Consider the following 17,960-nt stretch of genomic DNA (forward strand, 5'->3'; position numbering starts at 1 on the left):
ATATGTTATCCATAAAATTATATGCATGATAACATTAATACACTTAGTAAAAGTGTATTAATCTGATATCCTCGTGTTGGTGTTGTTCCCAGATCATCATACTAAAGGTTGTTCCAGGATCAACATTGCAAGTGACCAATCAGAATGTTGTGATGTCATACTTTTGCGACTTTGGGAAAAACCGGCGTAAAACAAAAAACTGTACTTAAGCTGCGAGAAACCGCCTTTGTCCGCCGATCAACGGACCCTAACCCTTTAATAAACGCTAAGCAGAATTGATATTGTCCTTGCAACATTGGGATTTCATAAATGCACAAATGGGTTGGTGTGCAAAAGAATAACGTCACAATAATGTGATTGGTCACTTGCAATGTTGAACCTGGAACAACATTTTCATGATGATCTGGGAACAACACCAACACGACGATATCAGATCATCCAATAAGTACAGTTTATTACAGAACAATCCATTTTGAGGTTATATGATTAGCAATTTTTTAAACAAATGTTTGTGGGCACATATACAAGAGAAGCCATTTTTAGGTGTGTTTTACTTTTTGTAGTTTGGAGGCTCTTTGCCACGCTATGTTCAAACTACACAAACCATGATTCAAGAGTTACAATCAAAGAGTTCCACGAATAAAAAAAATGTAATTAAAATTCAGCTGCTTTCCATTGTAAGGTTGTTTCCACGTGCAGTGCAGCACCTATGTAAGCAATTCTGGTTGGTTTGGACACTGAAAATATGATAAGTTTTGAGTGCACAGGTCCCTCAGGCCATGGTTGTTGACCTTCAGCATAAAAGCTGGGTTAGTTTGATACAGTTAACTTTGAGAACAAATGCCAGACTTTGAGGGAAGCAATCTTAATGCACTGGGTGTGTTTGGTCCAGGCCAAATTTAAATCGCCCCAGTTATGTCTGGAGTCACAGACCTTTTTTTATAACGCAGTGGGAGTATTTTTTTAAGCAGCAAGACTACAGTCCACTGGTCTTGCAGAACTTGTACAGTCATGTGACACCAGGTTTTAAAAAAAATAACATGTTGAATTTATCAGGTTTGTTAATTATGTGCAAACACAAAGCAATAAACCTTCACAGATGCTTCGTATAATATGACAGTTTGCCCTTCGTAATGAAAAAGATCATTCAATTCAATTTTATTTAAATAGCATCAGATCACTACAACACTTGCCTCAAGGCACTTAATATTGGAAAGCCAAGATAAATAGATAGATAAACATTTATTAGAAATATTAATTCAGACTTAAATCTGGGACTCTCCACCATTTGACCTTAGAACTGAAGAAGCTTCTCGGATGAGAGGTGAAACGTCTTCAAGCAACTTAAAGAAGTCCAGACGCTTTTCTTTGCAAGCTCCTTTGACAACAAACCATAGCAATCTCCCAGAAAAAGAGCCAATCAGCATTAGAAAGGCAACGTTTACTCCCTGAAACCTTCAAAAACTATGGAAAAATGTAAATGAATTATTATTCCTTATTTTTGATTGTCTTCCTCCTTGCAGTTCTTGGCAGACGTTATTGCAAAAGTTAAAATTATTCTTTTCTTCCTGTTCAAAGGAATAAACATCTGCATTTGATCTACTCTCACTCACCAATTGAGAGTAGTGTTTTCAGAATTTGCAGAATTTCTGTAGCTTATTGTTTAATTTAAATATGAAAAACTACAGATCCACATAATACGGGGACCATCTGGTCGTCACACCCACCTACAGTAGTTCTACACATGGTCACGGGTGACTGGAGAGAAACCCGCCAGTTTCCACCTCCCACGATGGGCACATCATGTGTGGACCCTGGCATGAAACTGGGGCATCTAAATTAAATTTATGTGGGTATGACAGACAGCTTCTCCCTAACTACCTTTGCAAACCACCATTGCTCTGTGAGCCCTGAACTGTAAGTAGGTAGGCTTAAATTCCTAGCAGTAATGTGTGCTATAAATGAAGATAGGGTGCTCCTTCGAGACCTTATACAAGTGAACAGTCAGTAGCAGTTACATTTACTGTCAAAGCAAGTGGAGTCCTTTGAAGTACTGGAGAGATAACTAGTTAGTAGAGATATGTTGAGCAGAGCAGAGATGCTTAAGGGTAGCACCAAGGCTGCTGACTTCGTGTATGAGAGACTGTTCAACATATTGAACAGCTGCACTCCTGAGGTATCCGGTATTAAAGAGGAATCAACTGTAGAAGCTGGTGCAACATAAGTGTTTCGTCCATTTAGACAAATGCTGCATGTTATTATGAAAATAATAAAATGATATATAATCATAATCATGTTACATTTTCTACATTTCCCTAGGATTAATATTTTTCTTTTGCTTTCATAAAATTTTCTATTTATGTTGAAATTGCGCTGCAACAGCGAGTTGACTGTTCAATCAATAGTGTCCTTTCTAGTCTTGATGGGACAGTTGTCATTATCTTCATTCTTTTAACTCCCAAGTATCATAAAGTTAAGTTGATGAGACTGGATTTACAGACAGCGTTTCAATTTTAAATGTAAGGTTGCTGCCATTGTTCTAACACTACGTATAAATGTAACAGGGCTTGCTGGTAGTTCCAATAGTGCTAGATCCTCCAACCTTTATGTGTGAAAAATACATTAGCTTAATCACAGCTAGCTAATACTAGAGGGACCAATATGCTCACAAGCTAACATGACTGAAAGATTACATGCAGTGACAGTAGAGTTAGCCATGTTAGCGCACTACTTTCCACAGTAACTGTGCACACTGAGAGGATCAGGGCTCCATGTCACTGTCTTCATATATAGACAGTAAATATGAAGCAAACACTTCTTTAACAGGTCTTAGCAATACAATGCCATCACCCCAAATACAGCAGCAGTGAAATCCTAAATAAAGAAGCTGATCCAGAAACTAATAGGAAAATGGACCTGAAAGGAGGGGTGGGACTGATTCTCTATTCCTAATTCAAGTTTTGAATTTAATTTTTTATTTTATTTTATCGTAAATAATTAAATAACTCAATTTAAAGTATTTATCAATAGATTAATAGTTGTCTTAAAAATACTTATTTATAACTTCTCTTTACAATATTATGACTTCCCAAAAACTTGATACTGTTCATCTGGAGGTAGTGTTTTCAGTCACATCAGTCATGATGAGTGCCGAAATGTTTCTCCCACTGAAAACACTTCGTCCAGATAAACAGACTCAAGTTTTTGGGATTTCCTTACCTGGAGGATTGAGCGTGAATCAAAAGATATTATGACTTAGGCTACGTCCACACGTACCCAGGTATTTTTGAAAACGCAGATTTTTCTATGCGTTTGCACCTTTCGTCCACACGTAAACGGCGTTTTCGGTCACTGAAAACTGAGATTTTTAAAAACTCAGTTTTTGCATTTATGTGTGGACGAGAAAAACGGAGAAAACGCAGCGTCAAAGGTGAGCGCCTTTTTTGACGTCACACTGTGCGCCACGTTATTGTTTCGGTGAAATGAATTTCTACAATACTGTTACTGTTAATTGTTCTCTCTGCAGTGTTTAAATGCTTACATATACACACACAGTTACTGTCCCTTTCCTTCATTTCTGCCTTTACGTGTGGACGTAGCCTTATTTTATTGATGTTTAAAAAATCAATGTAAAAGGATTTTTAAAGTAAATATACGAATTTATTAATGTTATTGCACAATTCAATAGTTATTTCATCACAAAATGCTTTATGTGTTTGACTCATCTGGTCCTCCACAATCACTGCTGCAAAGGAAAGAGTAAATTAGATATCTGTGTTCTCCATAACTTCTATCTATCGATCTTCTATGAATAACAGCAGAACACATACATACACCTGCCTTTTTCTTAAGCTTGGATTTAACATAAAGTAAAACAGCCTTTACTCTCCAGAAAGAACACACTTAAAGGCAGGTGTGTGGTCATAAAAATAAAATATACTCTGTGACTGGGAGGGAGAGCTCCTGTGAGCTGCACTTGACACACATTTTCCGCAGTATTCTGAGCTACTGCTCTTCAAAGTGATTTTCATAGTCAGAAGCTAATACTGAAATATTGACCATGTATTAGTGATGGGTCGTTCGCGAACGAAATGGCTCTTAGAGCCGGCTCTTTGAAGTGAACGACGCGAGCCGGCTCCTTATTGGGAGCTGTGAGTTTTGTTTTTTTGTTTTTGTTTAATTCCTTTTCTGCATAATTTTATATTATTGTTAATGATTAAATAATTAAAGCAACAAAACAACCTGAAGAGCCGGTTCGGAGCCGAAAGAGCCAGCTCTTTTTAGTGAGCCGAGCCGAAAGAGCCGGATCTCTAAAAAGAGCCGGAAATCCCATCACTACCATGTATAGTTCTCTCTATCTTAAGTTTATGACATCATAGTATCAGGTTCAGATTGTACAGTTTCAGTATAGAAAACAAAGAAAAGACGTTTTGGTCATCACAGTGGATGCTTTCATGCCATGAATTGCATTCTGGAAAACACCAGGGACATTATAAGACAGAGAAATGGCACCCACAGAAAAGAAAACTATATAGAACTAGAACTATATAGAAAACTATAAAAGAATTGGTCAGTTACCTCTACCTTACTACCAGAGAGTCAATCGAGGGTCAAAGCATATGTGCCAATCACACTTGGACTAAAGCACGCACACAGTGGGTGATCGCAACAATGTAGCTGTGTGGTTGCAGACATGTCTATACATTGTAGCAGGAAGGTTTGTCTGAGCTTATTGTATTCAACAAATGATTGAGCATTTTCACTCCTCTGCTGAAGGACCCGACTATGATTTTAGACATTAATAGACCTGTAATGTTGTAAAACTATGAAATGTAGTCAAAGTAGAGGTGCAACCTTACTCTTTGAACAGCAAACTATGGAAGCAGTTTTATGCTTTTTAGCAGTGATTCTGCTGTTTGATGAAATAAGATTACATTTAAATACTTTGGTTCAACTATCCAAAGCAACGAACAGAAGTGAAGAGAGCGCAGGGAGGAATGAGTGGGACAAGTGGCAGGAGGCTACACTGCAGGTGGCAGAGCTGAAGCTGCTAAGATCCTCATTGGGAGAATGGACAAGACTAGAAATGTGTATATCAGAGGGACGGCTGAGCGGTTTGGTTGGAGACAAAGTTAGAGAGGAAGGCTGATATGGTTTGGACACGTGCAGAGGAGGGATAGTGTTTATACTGGACAAAGGATGTTGAATTAAATCGATTGACCAACAGAGAAGTCGTGACCAAAAAGTGAATGAATGGGCTCTCGGTCCAGAGGAAGCTGAAGTTCACTGATGTGTGCAGCACAACGTCTGTGGCAAGAACAGTGCACTTTGCTATGGTCTGCTGAGGAAACAGCATGAGAGCTAATGACACCAACAAGACTGAAAGGACTCATCAAAAAGGCTGCTCTTGTGACTGGCTTCAAATTGAACACTTGAGGTAATGGAGAGGAAGGTCACAACGTAATGGACTGATTCAGCTCCACTGTCACACGGACAGATGCAGGAAATCTTTCACGCCACATTCAGTGTCAGTCTGGCAAAGAGTCACTTTCTTTTTCATTTTAAAATTTTATTAAAATTCTGTTTTGCTTTGTTAATTTCGAGATATCTTATTTTACTTCTATTTCATAATCAGTGGGGCTCACGTAAGGTAAACTGACATTTTTTCCTTACTTATTGAGTAAGTAAGTATGAGTCTGTGAGCAACCAACACCAGACTGCTATAAACTAATTGGCAAGTCAACCCCATATTAAAATGGATACGTCCCTCTGTTCCTTAAAGGGTTGCATCATGTTCAGTCAAACACAACGCAACACTGGAGTCGAGAAGCATCTAGTAATCTCAGAGAGCCCCTTCTTTTCAATGCGATTGAACAGTTGGCTTGGTGGTTTCTGAGCACAACGCAGTCTGTTGCATTGCATTTTTGTCAGTGTGTGTCTCTATACCCCTGCTAACAGAAATAGTGCGAACAGGAAAACAGCAGCATGGAGGCAATCAGGGCAGATTTTCTGTCTATTTCAGTGAGCTGCATCAGTAATGAACCATCTAAAAGTGGAAGCAGTGGTAGACGGAGAGAAAGCAGGACACAGAGACAGTCTCAATAAGAAAAAGTGAGTTTTTCCCAACAGATCAGGGATCCAATAATGCATGAAACAGTCACAATGTGGACACAAAATGTCAGCATAAATTGAGATGGGATTTTTTTCTTTTTCTTTTAATGAATGTTAAGGCTGTGTGACTCCACGGGGAATAGCTGGGGCTTACAGTCAGGCTGAGGAAGAGAGGAAAGACAGAAGTGTCCAGTTCAATAACATATTACTGTAAAGCAACACTACTTCATCAAGCTGTGGAGAGCAGGATCCGGAAACACTTCCCACTCTTAAATATGCAAAATTATCAATTAAATACTGTCTGACATTTAAACTTAGATGAAAACTTAATTAAAAAAATAATAAAAAATAATAAATCAAGAAGACTAAGAACAGGAGTTTGAGTCTCTGAAAGGAGGATGGTGTCCAAGTTAGAGTCAATATCAAACAGTCACGTTGAAAAGAGTCTCAGCAAAAGACTCGTTCCCCCACAATGCATCACATAATGCCACAGGAAATCCTTCCTGAGGACTACTTTTGTATTTATATTTTAATTGACCATCTGTAGCAAAACAAATCCCCCCTTTGAATTAATAAAGTATTCTGATGCTGGTTCTGTAAGAGCGAGCTCCTCAGCTGCTCCCTGTGTGGAGATGTTGACGTCTACACCTTAGTCTTGTGTAAAACTTGTTGCCCAATCTCACAATACAGTAAAACCATTTAACAGTTTGTAGTTATGTGACACTCTTTGCGGGCGATCGTGGCTCAAGCGTTGGGAGTTCGCCTTGTAATCGGAAGGTTGCCGGTTCGAGCCTCAGCTTGGACAGTCTCGGTCGTTGTGTTCTTGGGCAAGACACTTCACCCGTTGCCTGCTGGTGGTGGTCAGAGGGCCCGGTGGCGCCAGTGCCCGGCAGCCTCGCCTCTGTCCGTGCGCCCCAGGGTGGCTGTGGCTACAATGTAGCTGCCATCACCAGTGTGTGAATGTGTGGATGACTGGTTGTGTAAAGTGCTTTGGGGTCCTTAGGGACTAATAAAGCACTATACAAATACAGACCATTTACCATTTCACTCTTTGCTGACCACTCAAAGCACTTTAGACTACAAGTCACATTTCTAAACATACATTTATAGAGTGCATTATTTCATACATTTAAGTCACAGAATGACCCATTTGAAATAATTAACCTAGCATGGATGTCTTTGTGGAGCCAGAGTACATAGAAGAAACACAAACAGGAGAACATGCAAACACCACAAAGAAAGGGGTTCAAACCAGGAAATGTGTGTTTCAGCAGTGCAACACTGTGCTGCTCAATAGAGCTCAGAACTATTAGCAACTTTTAAGGAATAGATACTGACAGATGACAAAGAGAATGTGAAATTTGCCCCTACAATAAGAGGACCTAGCAACTCTGTTATGCTGACAGGGTGCCTGCAATTAGTACAAATCAGTACAAATCAGTACAAATCAGTGCAGGTGATTTCTGGCCAAAAGGGCCAGAAAACCCACAGTGATGCTAGTTACAGAGAAGAAAGTCAGACTGCAAGAGAAACGTAAGAGAAACAGAGCTATCGCATCATGCTACAAAACATCCAGAGCCTTTTCTAGAATGAGAGCCATCACTACTTTATCTGCATTTATGCATTTCACCAATACCTCACAAGGAGAACAAATGAGAACAGATGGAGACTAGACTGAAAAGGGGTTTTGGTAAGTAAGAAATGATTTGCAACACGAGGGCAAATTTTTACACAGAGCAAGGCAAGAAGAGCAAAGTCAGCATGAGCCACCGTGATCACACTGAAGGTCAATTTAAACAAACCTAAACGATTCTCTGTCAATGTTCTTAACTCAAAATGTTGCCTCTTGTACTGAGATTCTGAAATTCATTAAAATCTGTCAGCTTTAGGTATTTGTCTTTGTTCTCAATACAAAGACCTTGATTATTGAAATGAATAATAAATAAATTTCAATAATTAATTTAGGGGGGGGGGACAAGTCTCTAAGCATCTGCTGAGATTGCTTATGCCTCGGGCCAATTCTGTGTTTTTCACAAAAGCAGAAGCACAGGAGACTGGCACAGTATTTAAAAAAACCTGAAAATGCAAAGTCACGTTATTTTTTAAATGAGCGAAGAAAAAACAAAAATGACAACTCTTTACAACTCTTAAGGCGTAACAAGCCCAACACTGACAAGGCTAAGACAGGCAGTGCAGACAAGTAACAGTAATGAGGCCATGGTGAATGGTGCCATATAATAACAGTGATGCTATTTTTGTTAGTGCAAGCTGCAGTTTGGTGTTGTTTTGGGCGGTTGTGCGTGCTCGTGTCAGTTTGTTCTGCCAGTTTAGTGATATATCAGTGCAGAAGCTCACAATTCACTTTTGCGGTGATGTGAAAAGATGAGGCTTTCTAAAACTTTCTCGACTTCTGGTTTTGACTTTTTCTCCTCCTATACCAGCACTGATGGAGGCTTTGACTGAGCAGCAACACCAATAATTCAGGAGAATACTGCAGCATACCCTGAGTGCTGGTGTAAATGGTACGGAGCTGTAGCGGCTTCACCTTTTTGCTGCCAGTGTGGCAGTTTAATGCACTCTCTTTGTCTTTATCTCTCTCTGGCTTCTCTTTTTGTTTAGGAACTTTTCTATTCTTCTCTGTCTCCCACAAACCTGATAGCGTCGTTCTGGCAGAGTTGTAATTATTTCTTTCTCCTCATTAGTGAGAGAATTAGATTTCTGCTAATTGCATCAAGAATTGCCTGAAGCCAAATCTGCCAGTGTGTTCAAACAGCCCACACACAACAAGCTGGTGACAATACACGTGTCACAAGAAGGATGCTTGCTTCCATTTGCACACCAACAGACACCAAGAAGGCTGCGAGTGGAGGACGCAGCCAAGAGAGTGGGACCTGGAAGCATATTCAACGGTGGCTGCAATCCAACCAGAGACAGTTTTTTTCCTCTTCCGTCGGTTCAGAGAAGCGGAAAATACATTCGCATTCAAACCATGTGAATGTGGAAGCTTTGGCTCAGTGTTAAAATAGAAAGGCAGAGAGGGAAATAAAGTTAGGATGCTCCCAGATAAACTTTTATCTCCTCACAGAAGCGAGAAGCAGCTCATGATATTTCCTATCTGTGACGTCTTTGCTCTGATGGAACTTTGAAAGTTTATCCTACACAGTTTCTAAATCTGTTTTAGGATTATTGCTCCATCACTCCAAGCAATCTAGCATTTTCTTAGCGATATAGCTGTGAAGTTTGAGAAGGTATATCGCCACAACAAGCAGGATGGAAAATGTTTTAGGCACTCGCTGTGAGTCAAGCTGCAAACACTGAGCCCCAGAGACAGGAACAGATACAGTGGCTTGCAAAAGTATTCGGCTCCCTTGAACTTTTCCACATTTTGTCACGTTACAGCCACAAACATGAATCAGTTTTATTGGAATTCCACGTGAAAGACCAACACAAAGTGGTGCACACGTGAAAAGTTGAACGAAAATCATACATGATTCCAAACGTCTTGATGCATTCTCAATCATCCAGGAAAATAAATCTCCAAAAGTTGATTCTGTTCATCTGGACGTAGCGTTTTCTGGGAGAAACGTTTCGTCACTCATCCAAGTGACTTCTTCAGTCTCAGCTGACTGCAGGTTTCAATCTTATAAACAGTACATTTGCATAATGACTGAAACCAGCCCAATGAAGGAAGAATGGGCTGTGAGGTCAGTTCCTTAGTCATAATTATGCAAATTCTCATGACCATTGATCAACAACCACTGATCAAAGACCACTGATCAATGGCCATGAGTACCATTCACAGAGAGTTGGGGAATGGCTGCAATCACAGCATTGTAAGATGTCTTTTCACGTAAATGGCCTCCTTGACTCCACGCTCAAACCAGCGTTCCTCCCTGTCCAGGATGTTACATCCTCATCCTTGAAAGAGTGTCCACTGGCCTGTAGGTGTAAACAGACTGCAGAGTCCTGGCCTGACGAGGTAGCTCTTCTGTGTTGTGCCATCCACTTCGCCAGAGTTTGTTTGGTTTCCCCGATGTATAAATCCTGGCAATCCTCCTGCACTTAACAGCGTACACTATGTTACTCTGTTTGTGTCGGGGGACCCGATCCTTGGGGGACCCCCAAGGGGGGACCCGATCCAAGCTCTCTACAATTGTCAGGGACGAAACCTCGTAGCCCTCATAGATCTCCTGGCGGTGTAGGCCTGAAGATGGGGTCCTCAGGCGCCCACATGACCTCGGTCTGAAGATGTGATTCATCCCCCATGAAGTCCCCCACTGACGAAGAGTTTCAGCCTTGCGTGGGTTCAACTCTCTGAAGACAGTCCAATGGTGTCAGAGTGTCAAAACTGTCTCCCACTACCTGGCTATCTGATTGGTAAGGGTTTGTGGTAGGGCCTCAGGTAGGATCCCCAGCTCGGGGCTCAAACAGTGAGCCATGGTCTTGGGCATTAGCTAAAAGTCAGGCAGGCGAGAGCTTCCGGTCTCTCACCAATCACTGACTTCAGAAGAAGATGAAGAGGAGGAGGAGGGTTCATTACCCCCTGAACAGCTGTTTCACAGGGATCAGATTAAAGTCCTCCCCAGTCTCATAAATCGTGGGCCATAACCTCCTTTTTGACACAGAGTGTGTCATATGTTTTGCCTTTAATAGCTTTGTTGTATGAAATGTTCTTCTTCATCGCTGGATTTCAACAGTATTATGCTGCATATATTATTTCATTCTATCTGTGATGGCAGTCACATCTGTGTCCACTACATTTCCAGTGATGGAGCTGCTCTGTAGTGCAGAAGGAGATTGCTACAGGATTTCCTCTCAGCTAGCACCTGCTAGCAGGATTAGACAAACCCACATTTAGAGCATTTGGTGACTCTGAATGACTTTCCTGTTGGAGATGTTCCCAATAAAACTCTTTTTGTTTTTGTTTGGTTTTGGTTGTTTGTTTGTTTTGTTTTTTTTGGGGGGGGGGGGGTTGTATAAAAGAAAAGACAACAACAACAATAAAACTGTGGCTGAAATTATTTCAGTGCAATCAATCCAACATCTGTGTAATCTTTAAACGAGCATCATCTTTCCATTCCTTCAGACTGAGCGATACTATGAGCAGCACTTTTCAGATTGTGTTCACCTCAGTTGTGTGTGTGAGGGTACACAACTCGGCTGAGAGCATCCCCACGCTGTAAGTCTAATTGAGCCTCACTGAGACCTGTGTGCATGTGTGTGGATCCCCACAGAGGTGGGCCTGGTTTTCTTTGATAGCACATAGTGCAGATTACTGAAAGACACTGATGAATACAGCACACACACAGCTGAGAGGTTTTCTATATGTTTACACAGCCAGTGTTCCTCTCAGACATCCCAAAGCAGCTCGAATGATTTTCCCCTTTATGAATTCCTATATTTGGCTGCTCGGGTTTCACACTAGGGCTTATTTTTTATTATGTTTTGTTTGCCATAAAACACTCTGATCAGACTCTTTTAGGACCGTCTGCTCCAGAGTCACGGACTCGTTTTACTGCACAGGTCATTTTTAATATGTCAGTTTATTTGGGTTACTGCAAGTGTGCCAAGAATAACAAATACTTTCCGAATGATTTCTGCGATTTTTGCCTCGTGTTGTGTCTTGTTTTTGTGTTGAATAATTGCATTAAACCCTTCATCAGTGCATTCTACACTCTCACCAAAAAGAGTGAATTTAGAATTGACTGAAATTAACTACAGAGCATATTTATGACTCTTAAAAGGTGACGTTGAGTGTTGGCAATATAAGTGGTAATTTTGACATTCAGCACCAGCAGCACTGCTGGATTAGTTGTATTGTTTACTCCTTATGCACAATGCTGATGGCAGGTGGGAGAAGACTAAATATTTCCTTCCATCCTTAGACACACTACAGGGAAGCTGACACGCTGAGGCTGTTTTTATTTTTAACATACTAGCAATGTAGTATTGGAGTAATTAAGGTAATATATCACATCATTTGATGCCACAAGAGATGGAAATAAGTGTGCTATAAATCCTTTCAAGCTTGTTGACTTCACTTCACTTCAAAAGAAGCCTTATTGAGTTTTTGGGAGTGATTCATTAGAAAGTATTGAAAATGGAAAACCAGCCAAGTTAAGCTCCTCAAAGTTGAAATAATGCATTAAATAAACTTCAGATATAAAGCTCAGTGAGACCTTGATATTTTAATAGTCTCAGCAGAAACAGCTGTGTTCAAATTCTAAATAATAATCTGACTGCTTTGCTAGGATGTGGCATTAAAAGGTTTAGCACCCCTTGATTAAATCATTGTTGTTGTTGTACTTTGAGGCATTTCATTTGAAGTTTGTTTTACGCAGCCTGATTAAAAATGTCCACTATTCCCTACTGTGTTTGCACTGTTTTTAATCTAATGATATATGGGTCTTTCATTGCTAGCATCTTTTGCAGCATTTTTTGCAGAACCTTTTGGTTAAAACAGGTGGGCTTTTTGTTTGTTTATCTTAAACTAAAGATCAGGTTAACCCTTTAAAACCGGTCAGAGCAGGCACGCTCCGTTTTAAATCCTTGTAGAACTGCAACCACGTAAGCTAGCGCAATAATTTTTTTTGCATATGAAACCTGAGGAGTTGTACTTACATCTTATGCCATCAGCTTGTCCTCGGTCACAGTTTCCTTCCACATATAGCTTTGCAAAAACTGCATAAAAAGCGCTTGCAGCAACAAAAACACAATATTCCAGAAACAGGCTTTGCTGATCCGATCAGCTGTTGGTATCACTAGCATGAACTATCACATGTCCGCCATGACCTGCCTGAAACCGGAAGTGATGTCATTTTCGCGGAAATGTAGTTTTTTACCATCAGGGCCTCATGAGCCTATACTGGTGTTTTTAAAAGTTATGTTTGACTTTATGACTTTCTGTGTCGTTTCTGGGAGGCTTAGGACTCATATTGCACTGCTGGAAATAGTTTATTTTGATGCATATGCTGCTTTTTTGCAAATTTGCATTATAATATTTATTTTAGTTTTTCCTGCAGTATATAAAAATTGGTGTATTTCAAAAATAAAACTATGAAGACACTCAAAATAAATTTCCTGTGGTGGGAAACTATTTTGTGCAACTTTTTTGTATTTACAGTTTTGAGGGATAAGCCTCTTAAATTTCTCTAACTAGAAAAATATGTTAAAAAAACAAAAATGATTTTCAATTTTTTTGTAGTTTATTGCACTTTCTTGCAATTTATGTAATTTCTTTGCACTTAATGCAGACATATTATTAAAATTTGGGCTATAATGGTTGTATTGATGTATAGCAACTTGAAATGCTCCCAAAAATGGCTCCACAGCATGTAAAAATGTAATATAAGCTCTGACGGACTTGGTTCTATGGTAGGTCTTAAAGGGCTAAACAGCAGTAGGTAAACCAAGGAAAGCAGATGCAGTCTTGAAAGCCAGAACATGTTTTTGATTTATGCGACACGTGAGATTATTACATTTATGGACCGCAAACTTTAAAAAACCAAAAGCAGCTGCCAGAGTTTACTTCCTACATTTCTGCATTCAGTTTGACTCAAAAGATATTGATTCATCAAAACATCTGGATGTCAGTGACGCATATACATACCATTGTGTGTGGAATAGGGATGTTATTCAAGGATAACCATGATATTTCAAAATAACACCAAGTCAATAAAGCACATATGATAACATGGTAAGAAACTGCATTATTGTTGTTTTTGTGTGCGTTCGTATATTTATGATTTCAGAGACATTAACTCTGTAACTTATATTTTGAGTTTAATTGATTTGCCAAAAAAATGTAGCACATGATAAAAAAGTTAGATATAAATTTTCCTGATAGTGGTATAGCTGTTATTTCTCTTTTCAGATAATCCATAGATACTGAAATATTTCATTCTCTTTTCCCTCAATATGAACATCGACCTCTGAAATCTGTATGTGCGTGTCAACAAATGATAACAAAAAGAGGTTAGTATAATTCTGTAATCAGATATACCAGGCGCAAAAAAATATCAGGATTGTTGTGCTTTTTCAGACAAAGGTTTTAACTGTAGCTCAGTTAAAACACTGGAGTCTGTGGATCTAACAGGTTTCCCAGGACAAACCTTGAAGCTGCCGGTGTGCCTCACTCACCTCTCTCCACTCCTTTGTCCCCAGGCCTTGAACATACAACACCACCACTGAAAAGAGAAACACAGATGCATGCCTTAAAGTTATTTTTGCACCTTTCAAGACTAATGGATATCTCAAAATCAGTAGTCGTAAACACAGGAAATCGCTGTTCTCTAAAGATGTAAAATATATATATAAATGTTCTTTTAAAGTAGTATTTGAAAATAATCTTTTTAAAACTGTCACGTTTCTTTCTCATACAGTATTACTTTATGAGAAAGAAACGTGACAGAGCTATCAATCTGTCAATCCTTTCCGTGTCCGGGCCGGGTGAGGTTTCCCGTGTTGAGTCAAATTAAGCCGCAGATTTATTTACCTTAGCTTTTAGCACAGCAGGACTTGTTGATGTCTCTTAATATGTTTCTTATTAATTATATTATTTTTAATTTTAAGATATTTTATATGTAATTTAAACTGTTTCCTCTCTGTTTTATATTTGTAGCACTTTGGTCAACATTGTTGGATGTAAAGTGCGTTATAAATAAAGATGCTATGCTTTTTTTGCTACTTTTGTAACAAAAAGCTTGAGTTCCATTTCAGTCATTTTAAGGCTCAGCGAGCAGGGCTTCGTCTTGCCACTGACTTTCTTTGGATACCAAAACCTTGCCAAACACCTCAGACTGTGTTGAAATTTTCTCCAAATGATGAGCTGAAGGGAGGCTCCTAACCTGCTCACTGGCTGGGTCTTTTCAACATTTACACAGTAAAAGAGTAAAACACTAAAAAGATTTTATTAACAAAACAAGCACCAATGGATCAGTTCATTTAACCGATGCGAATGACAGAGAAGTGTTCAGCTCAAGGTGCATGCCACCAGAGACAAAGAGAGATGAAGCAGCTGCCCCGGCACAATGAGAGGGACAGGCTGGTTTTTCCATCCCCTTTCCATCTATTGATATGTCATTATCTCTTTCCCTCTCTGCTTAGACTATATAATGAGGAAGTAGGAAGTGCCACGCATCACATTTCTACTGTGAGCCTCCACCTTTCAACAGTGTCCACGCACTGCTCCCCCCCTCGATGCCACAGAGAGAGCGCTGTTGGAGAAGGAAATGACCTCAATCCTGAGGAAGGAAGAAATAACAGTCCCTCAGTCGGTGTTACCGAAAGGTTTCATCTCAGGTGTTTGCAGCAGTGAAAGCAATTGTGCTGGATTAGCGTTCAACAGCAGCAGAAATCTTGCCAAATACTGAGCTTGTATAGTCCAGTAATAAATAAATAAATGTATCTTTGACGACTCTCCCTTCTTCATTTCTCTCTCCTTCCCCTCATCATCCTCCTTTATGTAGATATTTTCTTTGAAATCTGTCTTTGCTTTTTCTCTTCTGTCCTTTCCACTTTTTCCTCGACATTTCTCCTTTTGCTCCCAAATCAGTTTCTTCTCCTTTTCCCTGTGGTCTCTTTTTGTTAAAGTCCTCCTTCCATTTACTGATTTTCCATTTCTCCTTCCCCCTCTCCTCCTCTTTCTCTCAGTCCCTCCTATGTCCTCTCTTTCCTCCCTCTCTGTGCCTCCCCTGTCCTGTGGTTCTACTCTTCCTTCACTCATTTTACTTCACTTCTTCTCCTCCACTCCTCTCCCCCGCCTCTCTTCTTCTCACTTCAAAGCAGGTCATGGTAACAGCAGGCCATGTATAGAAACCATCATGTTTCTGCTTCAGTGGGACAGGAGGCCAGTCAGCCACGATGACCCAGTCAGTGTTGGGAACCATACATCCCCATTCTCTCTGCTTTTCTCTCCAAAGGAAAATGCAGATGAAACAAGGGAAGCAAAACAGTGTTAACTGATAAAGATCAAAATGGTAAGCAAGAGGCAGAGAGTTTAGGGATGGTTGGCTAAGTGATTCATATATGGACACTCACCTGTCTGAAAGAGGTGTGGTAAGACAGAAAAAGTGAGTAAGAGTGAAATGGAGACAGAGAACAACAACAGCAAGCTTGCTGATGATGACCCACATTCATGTACACAATGCATGTTCTTGATTTAGGGCATGTTCAGAGGTCAGGCAGCTGCCAGGCAAACATGGAAGTGTAATTTTACTGGACTGTTTCAGCCTTTGTGTTTATCGTTTGTCTCCAGCCTAATTTTGTGATTCTGAAATCACATCAAGTGTCCAAGAATTAGGGGTGGGTTTTTATAATCGATTTATCGATTAAAATCGATTCTGGCTTGGAATACGTAAAATCGATTCATTAAAATCCTGAATCGATTTTTTAATACAAATTTATTTTGCCCGAAATGCCAGAATCTCTGGTGAAATCTCACAAAACTTCAACAACCACCAAACAGCTAAAACAGTAAATGAGAGCAGGAACACGGATTCTGCACAAAGACTTAAACACACAGCGCAGCCCGCGGATCAGAATCAGTTAGATGTCGAATTTCTCACAGTCGGGGCTGAAAGCCGACAGCCCGCTGATTCTGATCTGTCGGCGCGTCCGCGCTTTGTGTTCACGCCCTTTATGCGCTGATTCTAAAGCTGTTAGTTTGATGTCTCTCCAAACAATATTGACCGAACCAGCAGCAAAAGAAGATCCAAACTACGCTTCACATAAACATCGTCATGTATTCACTCTGACTTTTACTGTTTTGCTTCTACCATGAGGCACAGCTCTCTCTCTCTCTCTCTCTCTCTCTCTCTCTCTGTACGGTTTTCTGCATTATTCGCTTGCTTGTTACGCACAAGTCTACCGCTGTTTACAGCGCTATCGGCCGACTTTTTTTTCTTTCCGTTTTATATACTTCCGAAAAGAAAACCTAATTTCTGCCGTTCAATACTGAACAAATTTAAACTTTTTAAAATTATGCAAAATGCAAAACGCTTAGCCGTGTCTCTAATAAAACCGCTGTAACTTCAGAGGTAATGTTCATATGTTGATTAATGGTTTTCTTTCGTTTTTGATGTACTGCAGAATATTTTTATAAAATCCCAGGCCAGGAAAATCACCTTCATGTGTTTCTGTTTTATCTTCAGCTACTTTGACACAAAGGCATCTGCTGTGATGCTCACACCTTTGATAAAGTCTTGCGTGTGTCAGCTTCCTTTTTATAGATACAAAAATATGTAAATGTACTGATCTGAATTATAATATTTCTGACTGTCAAAATTTCCCAGATTCAAATCGAATCGAATTAAATCGAATCGTGGATCGAATCGATTCTGGACCTTGTGAATCGGAATTGAATCGATTCTAGAAATCAGTGACGATACCCAGCCCTACCAAGAATCTGGTATCATAAATTTTTGTCTGCAGAGCAAATTTTCTACACAAATCTAAAATGAAAAGTACCACTGGCTTATTTTTTAGTCTGACCTGGACACTGGATCAGCCCCAAACTACACAGAAGCTTCTTAATGATTTGATGACAATCACCAACTGCACTATTGTTAACACACTACACCATAACTAATTAAAATCTTGCAGCAACAACAACAACAACATAGACCTACAGGCCCATTTTAAGTTTGCCAGTGAACATGATTCAGAGTAGGGTGGGGAAAACATGCTTTGGTCAAATCAAAACACAACTGAGCACTCATCAACCCATATTTAGCCCGAGGACGAATTTAGTCGAGTTTTGCTCTGATCAAACACTTATTTCACTCAGATCTTTTCATAACTGTTTTAGGGACTTTTTTCTGAATATTTGGTTGATATTCTGTCTTTCTATT

The 17,960-nt window shown here is 39.8% G+C and overlaps 1 protein-coding gene across 3 annotated transcripts in view; it reads right to left on the minus strand.

Annotated features, from left to right (window-relative positions):
• The window catches only part of LOC146519221 (copine-9-like), a 205,727-nt gene that overhangs the window by 164,648 nt on the left and 23,119 nt on the right, over positions 1-17,960 (minus strand). For 2 of the 3 annotated variants that reach the window (XR_014874280.1, XM_085161093.1), the window contains exon 3: positions 14,251-14,297. Coding sequence is in view for 1 of the 3 variants with exons in the window: in XM_085161093.1 (XP_085017219.1) it covers positions 14,251-14,297 (47 nt within the window). In the remaining 2 variants the exon portion in view is untranslated. Of the gene's footprint in view, positions 1-14,222; positions 14,298-17,960 lie in introns of those variants that run through there. The other variant, XR_014874281.1, reaches the window with a different exon arrangement.

Source organism: Neolamprologus multifasciatus, chromosome 5 (assembly GCF_963576455.1).
Source record: "Neolamprologus multifasciatus chromosome 5, fNeoMul1.2, whole genome shotgun sequence".
Classification (NCBI taxonomy): Eukaryota; Metazoa; Chordata; class Actinopteri; order Cichliformes; family Cichlidae; genus Neolamprologus; species Neolamprologus multifasciatus.